Source organism: Juglans microcarpa x Juglans regia, chromosome 3D (assembly GCF_004785595.1).
Source record: "Juglans microcarpa x Juglans regia isolate MS1-56 chromosome 3D, Jm3101_v1.0, whole genome shotgun sequence".
In the NCBI taxonomy this organism is placed as follows: domain Eukaryota; kingdom Viridiplantae; phylum Streptophyta; class Magnoliopsida; order Fagales; family Juglandaceae; genus Juglans; species Juglans microcarpa x Juglans regia.
In genome coordinates, this window is record NC_054598.1 from 15,281,625 (window position 1) to 15,291,169 (window position 9,545).

General features: G+C 32.4%; 1 protein-coding gene across 1 annotated transcript; it reads right to left on the minus strand.

The window, feature by feature from the left end:
* Positions 1 to 2,183: 2,183 nt before the first annotated feature.
* On the minus strand, positions 2,184 to 4,579 carry LOC121255708 (polygalacturonase 1 beta-like protein 3). The gene is made up of 2 exons (XM_041156193.1): positions 4,264 to 4,579; positions 2,184 to 4,141 (listed from the first exon to the last, which is right to left on the minus strand). Exons 1-2 carry the CDS (start codon positions 4,306 to 4,308, stop codon positions 2,324 to 2,326), a joined length of 1,863 nt encoding a protein of 620 aa, XP_041012127.1. The 5' UTR covers positions 4,309 to 4,579; the 3' UTR covers positions 2,184 to 2,323.
* Between the last annotated feature and the right edge of the window lie 4,966 nt (positions 4,580 to 9,545).

Sequence of the window (9,545 nt, forward strand, 5' to 3'; positions counted from 1 at the left end):
TCAAAATAATAATATAATATTATTTTTTTAATAGAAATATTTTTATTTTTTTTCATATTTTATAATTATACTAATTATATGTTAATTAATAATTTAATTTGATTCTTACATTATTATTATAAGACAGTTGAGATAAAATGTGAATAAAAAAGACTTTTGGAGATTAAAAGTGAATAAAAAATAAATTTGATAAATGAATAGTAGACCTTCAAATTTGAAGAAATCTATAGATTTACTGTAGCTCAAAGTTTTACATTTATCTATTTGACTAATCCAATGCAGCCCTATTTTGATGAAATTCATTAAATTTTACATTTAGTTAAACTTTTGATGAAGCCAATGCTAATGCTCTTACAGTCCTCATTCGGTGCATCTCACCAAAGTTTTTCAGGAAGAGAAACCATTTTTATATCTTTCTACAGTCTCTTTAATTTTTGGATAAATATAAGTCTTATATAAAATAAATTATTTTTTCAATATAAACTCTATTATTTTTTTTTAAAGGATTGCACAAAATTTACATTTTATAGTACTTTATTTATTATAAAAAATGATAGTTACAGCCGTAAATGTACAAGTACCGCACAATTATTTTAAAAAAAATAAAAAATATGAGACTCACATGAAATAAAAAAATAATTTTTTAATAGTAGACTTTACTCTTTTTTAAAACGACTACATGACACTTGTACACTCGACGATTACATGTAGTATTTTTTATTTATTATTATTTTAAAAAAAATTAATATAAAATTAATATTTACTCATTATTTTTAAAAGAAATAAGAATCCAAAATCACAGCATTACTCAATTCAAGCCAAGTCCATCCAGCACCAAAAATAAAATAAACTTATCCCCAATACCATGAGCCAACCTAAACACAGCTTGTTTGAATAGTAAAAGTAGAGTCTTGCTAGGTACAAGCAGTTTAGAGCACCAAATTGCATATCGATATTGACATTATTTTTTTTTATTGAAAAGAAAAATAAAAGAAGAAAAATTTTTTAGAGAAGAAAATGTCATGTCTCATAAAAATCATTCTCATTTTCAATTTGTACTGTTTCATTAAACGAATGCCTTACATGTCAGTATCGGTATGCGGTTTAGTACGTGAACTCGCTTGTAAGAAGACTTTTCTATAAAATTATTTCATCTCATCTTATTTTAACAATTTTTTCAAACTCTCACATAAAATATAATAAACAATTCAACTTTTTCAAATCTCAAAATAATAATAATATTAAAAATAATAATATTTTATTCAATTTTTATCTAAAACTATCTCATATCATTTCACTATCTAAACCGCACATCATTCTTTTCCATCATATAATCAATTAATTAATATATTAGTTGGGGGCATCTTTAATACTGCACCCAAATTTTCCGTGGATAAACATATCAAAATCAACAAATGTACTTTATTTTTGTAAACAAGTTACAAGTAAAACCGGTGGCATGTGATACAAAAAGGAGGGTAAAAAATCTAGGAGAACACAAAGATGTCTCGTTTGAGTGTACCATTCCACAATTAGGAAAAACAAAAAAAATAATAATAATAAATTAAAAAAAAAAACACAAGAAAAATAATAAAGGATGGGTGCATATTGCAATATGGATTTCTATCTTATCATTAAAATAAACCCAAAAAAAAAAAAACCAAAAAAAAAAAAAAAAAAAAAAACAACCACCCTTGTACCAACAACAGCTGTCTCAATAGCCTTTCCCCCATACGAAACAAAAGCAGATTTTGGATGGTTCATTTGGACCACTTCATCCTTTGTTCACATGATTTTGTTTACATGTAGTAGAGGCATCCATTTTTTTGTTAGTTTTTTTAGTTGCCATTCCGAATGTTCTCCACGCTTTGAATCTCATCCTCTCTCTCTCTCTCTCTCTCTCTCTCTTCTTCCCTTTTCTTTCCACTACTCCACACCTTCTTAATCACATAAATAAATCATTTATATAAATTAAATACATTATTCATGAATAAAGAGTTTCACTTAAATGTTCAGGAAATAGAAGGGTAAAGAGCTAAAAAAAAAACATTGTTGTTTTTTTTTTTTTTTTTTGGGGGGGGTTGGCGGGTTCGTTTGCTTGCCCTCCTCCTATTATTTATTGGTAACCTTAGGAACATTTACCAAAACTCAAAATCATGTAAAGAGTAAACCATAGTGCATACTTTTCCTATCAAAGCTGAACAGCCTTAACTTAGATATGGCTTAAATAAATCAACTTGGTATCTAAACGGCAGCTAAGCTTTCTAAGCCACCGATTCCAACACACCACCTTCTCAATTAAAAGTTAAAACTACAACTTTCTTTAATCTGCGACAGTCCAGGTCATGTCGTTCTCGAATATCCAGTGGCAAACCTCGATCCGGCCAGGACCCGAACCCAGAGCCAAGAAAGCTCCGTGACTCGGGCTCCATGCTGAGGTGTCTACGTGACAGATGGCAACGCCATGATTAATCTTGGCCTTAGAACTCGGGTCGTGTATGTCCGCTTCGTAGACCCGGACCTTTGGGACCGAGTGGCAGTAATATAGTAAGTAAGGGAATAGGCTCTGGTGACAAGAGACTGATTGCGTGACTCTTCCACCGTTGATTCCTTTGACTGATCCGATCAGTATATTCTGCTTCGACCCTTTTACGTTCTCGGTAGTGCGAACAACGACGTTGCGACCCAGGACCGAGGTTGCGAAGTCGATCAAGTCTTCGGCCGAGCCCACGCACCGCTTGGTCTCGCCCTGGCTCGGAGCCCTCTCGCACTCGTTTAGCGAGTCCACAATCATGGTCTCCATACTGGAATTATCACCCGCGTGGAAAATCCGCTTCAGGTCCGAGATCTTCGAGGTCGAGAACGGTAATTTTGACGAAATCGATCGGGGCAAAAACGACCTTTTGGGCATTTTATCTCTAATGTCCGGCATTGGCATCACATTCCCCTTCTTAAGCATCGACTCCCGAAAGAATTTGCCCGGCTCCACCCATCTTTTTACGAGATTGCCACTAACCCCCATTATAGTACTCTTCTCTGAGCTCACATTGGTGTACTTGGCAAATGCGACACCCTTTTTCGCGTATTCCTTGAAAGTGGTGTTCACGCCGTAGATCTTGAACCCGATGGATTTGTCGGCGCCCCGCCCGTACCGACTGAATTTGTCCGTGCCGATGTTGAAGGATTTGCCGTAATTGGCGAAATTGACCTTAGCCGAGTTCGTATCCCTGGCATAACTCTGGAACGAATCGTCACCCACATTGGCGTTCTCTCTGTAATTCGTGAAGGTATCGACGGCAAAATTACCTCCTTCGGCATAGTTCTTGAAGGTGTTCTGCGGATTGTTCTGGTCGTTCCCGTAATTGATGAACGTATCGTTGGCAGCATTGCCCTTTTGTCCATAACCTGAGAATCCCGATCCGATTACATTTGAGCTCGTCCCATAGTTGTTGAACTCGTTAACAGCCGCATTGCCGTTCTTCCCATAGCTGGCGAATCTCTGGTCACCAGCGTTTGCGTTTACACTGTAGGCCTTGAATGACTGGCCCCGGCCATTGGAGTCGTCCGAATAGGAGGTGAACCGGAGGTTAGGTACGTTGACTGAGTCGGCGTACGTGGTGAACTCGCCCGAACCGCCAGTAGCCCCTGTGGCATAGCTGTTGAAGCTCTCATCCACCACATTTCCGTTCGAGCCGTAATTGACAAAATTGTCCTTATGGCCTGTCGAGTCTCGGCTGTACCGGCGGAACGAGTCCACCGGGATGTTCTCGTCCTTGGAGTAATTCTTAAAGGAGTCTGCCCCGCCGACCCGATCGGAACCGTAATTAGTGAAGTTCCGGTTCGAGTACCCGGTAAAGCTCGAGTCTCTGTCGTGCTTCTCCAAACTCGGTGATAAATCGGGGAAGCAGAGCAGGTTCGCAGCGGCACAGAATACCGGAAGGTGGGAGGAGAGATCGTTCTGCGCGGCGAGTTTGGAGAAACCAACCGAGTCCACCGCGCTCAATGGGGACGCCTTGGATAGCAGAAAGGCGGGCTTGGCCAGATCGTTTCGGATCTCTTTGGTCCAATAACGACTCAAATAGGCTTTCGGAGTAAATGGGTTCTCTCCGGAAACAGAACCGCCGGCGCCGGCTGAGACAACCTGCATCGACAGAAAGCGAAGAAGACATGGGTGAGACAGAGAGGCATTGGGGAACAGAATACGAGACTTACAAAAAAGATAAAAGGGCAAAAGAAACACAAAGTGAGACTGAGAATACTTACAGTGAGGGAAATGAAAAAGATAAGGAGGAGGAGGAGAAGAGTCATGGCGCTGAGTTTTTTGTGCAAATTGATTTTGTTGTATGTATAAAAATAAAAAAATAAAAATGAGTTGAGAGGTGGTGGAGTGAGAATGTTGGTGGGTTTGTAGGGATGTAGTAGGCAGAGATTTATATTAGTGTGGAGAAAGAAAGGGAGAGAGTGTGTGCGCGCGTCTGTGTGTATTTGCTTTGATTTTAATAAAGATATCGGTCTCTCAGAGACAGCTGCTCTTTAAATTCAGGCTTTTAATGGTGGTGCTTTTAAAGCTCAATGAGTCTACCTTCCAACACACAACTTCTTCAAAACTTTAGTTTCCTATATTTTTATTTTATTGTATTTCAAGAGATCTCACTCTCGTTGATTTGTAATTCAATCCGTACGTCACCATTTTATAATGAAAGAGTGAAATCCTGAATTCTAATTTCTACTTAGATGCATTATAATCAATACAGATACGCGTAAGTACTGCAAAAAGAAGATAGTAAAACGAGATGAAATAATTTTAATTAAAAATTGAAAATTAAATAAAATATTATTAAAATATTATTTTTTAATATTATTATTATTTTAAGATTTGAAAAAATTGAATTGTTTATTATATTTTGTGTAAAAATTTAAAAAAATAATAATGAGATAAGATGAGATGAAACACTTTTACTATCCAAATGAGGCCATAATATTCAGAAAATAAGACAAGCATGCATACTTAGCCTTGATATTGGTATCTGCATATGCAAATGCAAAGACATATTTGCATAAAAGCATCCTCATTGACTTGACTAAAGTCCAATGATAGCTAAATTTTAGTCAATATGTGCCAAAAAACCATCACATTAGATTGGGCATCTTTATAAAATTTTAAACTTCTGCTACTGTGATTCTTCAAAATTGTAGGTGAACAGTAATTTAGCCAAACATTAAAATATTCAATTCTCACTCCTCTCACAAAATATGTAGTTATTTTTTGTAATTAAGAAATTTAATTCGATTTATTATTATTAAATATAAAATGTGATAAAAATAAATTAATTAGTTAATATTAATTAGAATATTAATTATTAAGTTAATTATAATGATAAGTTAATTATAATATAATTATTATTAATATTAAATTGGTAGAATTATAAAATGTAATACAAATAAATTAAATAAAAAAATTATTAAATTAATAATATTTTATTATTATATAGAGAGTAAATGGCTAATCCAATGTGAAGATTGAATTTAAATAGAATAGGAAAATGCAAAAAAGTATGATATTGGCTAAATTTTGAATATGAATTTGGTCAAGCTAATGAGAATGCTCTAATATGACCTTTAATTTGACTGCATTGGATTATGCATTTCTATAATTTTAAACAACTATGAACAGTATTTCAACATATTTGGAGATGCACTATTCACTTTTCAAATATTATTTTATTAATTTTTGTTTCTCTCCTCCCACTCTCTCTCTCTCACAACCATTTCATCTTCTCCCTCTTCCGACAACACGAGAGAACCTTCACCTTCACCTTTATCTTTATTTTATTATTATAATATATTATTTTTTTATCGTTTTATTATATTTTTGATATAATATATAAAAAACTATATTTTATTATTATTATATTTGTATTATTAATGCCAAATGTATGTTATGGGTGTTAATTGTAAAATATATAAAAATAATAATTTTAGGAAAAAATAAATAATAATAAAATTAGGCTCAAAGATGCATAATCTAATGTGAGAGTTTTTTTTAATATGTAAAATTAATTTTCAAAAGATGTGAATTTACATATGCATATAAAGAAAGCAATACTAATACTAAGGCCTCGTTTGTATTCAAAACTCACTTCAACTCATCTCATCTCATCATTACAATATTTTCAAATTTCTATATAAAATATAATAAACAATTTAACTCAAATCCAAAAACAGATTTTCTAAATCTTCACACAAAATATAATAAGTAATTCAATTTTTATTTTACTATTTACAAACCATCTCAACCCATCCTTGAATTCAAATATGATGAGTTGCTACCACCTTATTGTAAATGTAGATTGACTAATTTAAAAAGAAAAAATATGATGAATAATTTTATTTTATTTTTTAAGGTGTAGATCGAAAAAGATAAAATATAAGAGTAAAGATTAATGTTGCCCGAAAGACTTCTATATATTAAAAGAACGCTAGCTTGTCTCTCTTTAGGAACTCGTTAGGTGAAATTCGAATTGAGAGTTTAGTTTATTATGTCGAGTTTAAATAAATAATAAAAAAAATCAAATATTTCAAATTGAATAAACTTAACAAGCTAAAGAGCGGCTCGACTCCATTTCAACTCTGTCTAATATATAATTGAAATATATTAAAGAGTTATTCTAAATAAATCACTAAAAACAAATATTTTCGTTCTATGGCGTACGTCAGAAGTCCAAGGCTAGTTGCCCAGTCGGTGGAGTCCAAGGGTTCAGACTGCAGAGTGAGGGAGACAGAGAGAGAGCTCTGACTCTTTTAAAACTCTAAAATAATAATACTAAATAAAAGAAAAAAATAAAGTTTGGCAAAACAGAGGTGGAAGCACTACGATGCGTCCAACTCTGTAGAGCCGCGTTCGGAGTACGTGGCAGTCACTGACTAGTCAGACGTCGTTTTTAAAGTTAGATTTCGACGCGTTTAGCCGCTAAAGTTTTTGTTTGGTAACTCGGAATCTTTTCGTGAATCCTCTTTCTTTCTTTCTTTTTCCAACATGGGGAGGCTGCATTATTACACTGATTCAACGTAAGCTCCATCCGTTGGGGCAGCGACAAGGCTCGTGAATTGTGGCATTATTCTTTGTTAATTATTGTTTTTAGCATTATCAGGAATGTGAAAAAACAAACAAGTTTATTTTAGGCCATGACCTTAAAATATCGACTCTTATCTCACCCTGATCATCTCCACGTTCAACCAATTTGCACATATATATATATATATATATATATATATATATATATATCAGGGTTATCAATGTTGAATCACCAACCTCTCAAACACGACAAAATAAATTTTGACTAGTCAAATTTTGATATCCAAATGAGTATTAAAAATATTTTTTAAAAATAAATTTATAAATTGATATTGTTTTACGTATTATATTATATCTATTTTATAAAAAAATAATTTTATAATTTAATGTATAATTTTGTAAGTTTTATTTTTAATGAAATTCTTTATGACTAAATATTTCTCTAGAATATACTTGAATAATCCCAGAAGAAAAGTTCATCAATTTGGATAACATGATACATAGGATGGGACTAAAATCCTCCATTTCGCTAATTTCTAAAGTCATCATTAAAACTTGTCTTGCCTTAAAATATTTCGAATGAGATCACCTTTTCGCCAAAGGAGAGTACGAGAACACATATCTTCAATTCATGTCAATTAATTAATAGGACTGCTAAAAACATAAAGAAATCTTGTAAAGGAATTTCACATACTGATCAATTTATAACTTATAAAGAGGGGGGGAGGGGGGGAGGGGGGCACACTACTATAAGTGTGAGATCATTTTTTAGGATTCTTTTATATTTATAATATTTTCCATTAATTGAAGATCAACTTACCATTGTGTATCGAATTTCTTTATAATTTGATGATGCCACGTTTGCAATATTACATGAACTCTATCCAGAATGAAAAGCCATTGATGAATATGTGATTAAATCGAAACTGTTTTTTATTTTTTTTTTAAGAAGATGAAGAGAAGTTGATTAACATGTATGTAATGATCATCTGCAGATGCTTAATTGATAGTAGTCACTACTCATGAATTAAATAAAGTGGGATACACGTGCAAGCAGGACATGTGTAGATGCAGATGGCCAAAAAGTAGTGAATTAGCTCAAATAATTTTTTTTTATCGGTAGAACTTAGGACAAACGAGAGTTGACAAACGATGGCCCCATTATATAGTTTATAGAATATGACAGTACAAATTAGTCTTGATAGTTTTTTATTTTTTATAAGACGACATTGATTGAGGTAAATCACACTAGGGCTATCTAGTCACTTGCGTATGAGTCATACCCCTTTTTGGAGGAAATTTTTGCAGATTTGACAATTTCTTTTTTTTTTTAAAAAAAAAAAATTCATGAATTAATCCACCTAGCTAGCTAAATAAATATATTAACTTACTATTTTAGCATGATTTCTTTTTCTCTAAAATGTAGTACAAAATGATCGAGATCAGGATGGTCATCCAAATATATAGTAATTACCACCTGGCCTTCATTTTTGTCACAGTCTAGTAGAGGCCGGATCATCTCATGTGAAAATTATATAGAAGTACTAGTACTTAAACTAGGAGAGAAAAACAAAATAGTTGCTACACCTACATGATTTATATAGAATTTTGGACCGTAAACATATTAGTCTAATTGGTTTGGGGATAAGACGACATGAATTGAGATAAATCACGGGCTATATATATTGTCCCTTGAATCTGGCCAAACGTTCTATTCTAAATTCAAAAGAATTACAACTTTTGTGAGAAAATCTCACAGACTTGATAGTTTGATGCATGATATGAATAAACATCTATATAAATATATATATATATATATAACTTATAAATTAACTTCATATCTTTATGTGATATTCATATCAGTATTTTTATTTCCTTTTGATAAATGTTTTTAATAACATCAAAACACGTCAATTTGTAAATTATTTCTGTACAATTTTGTTATGGATTTAAACATTTTTCAAAATGAATAACATTGATACGCACAAATCATTTATAGCTATAGCCTATAAAGATGTTTTTCTATTTTAGTATTTGAGCTTAAAATTCTAATTGGATGATGGCATTAAAATAGAACGAGATTCGTGAAAAGAAATTCGAAGACAATTTTACTTTTTCACTGCGAAATTTTATTGAGAAAGTCTACTTTACCGTTCCAAGTTAATCGTTCGATTTGATAACTGGTTAATTTATTTTTTAGTGATTAAAGAAGTAATTTTAAATATATTAATGTATTTTTTTTATTTTTTTAAAAATATTTAAATATATTAAAATGTCTAACGGTAAGAATGGGACGATATAATAGTTTCACTCAATTTTATTTATAGACTTGTGTTCTATGGACATGGCATGCGGCATGCACTTAGTCCTCCGGTATATTCACTAATAATGCAACCAAATGCAGCTTTCACATGGGATTCCCTTTGTCGGCTAATTTATAAGAAATTAAAATACTTTATAAAATAATAAT

Excerpts from the sequence above, each read along its gene's own strand:
- LOC121255708 (XM_041156193.1), bottom strand. The coding sequence starts at position 4,308 with ATGACTCTTCTCCTCCTCCTCCTTATCTTTTTCATTTCCCTCACT. Across the intron at positions 4,142-4,263 it reads TCTTTTTCATTTCCCTCACT|GTTGTCTCAGCCGGCGCCGG; the intron begins GTAAGTATTCTC and ends CTGTCGATGCAG.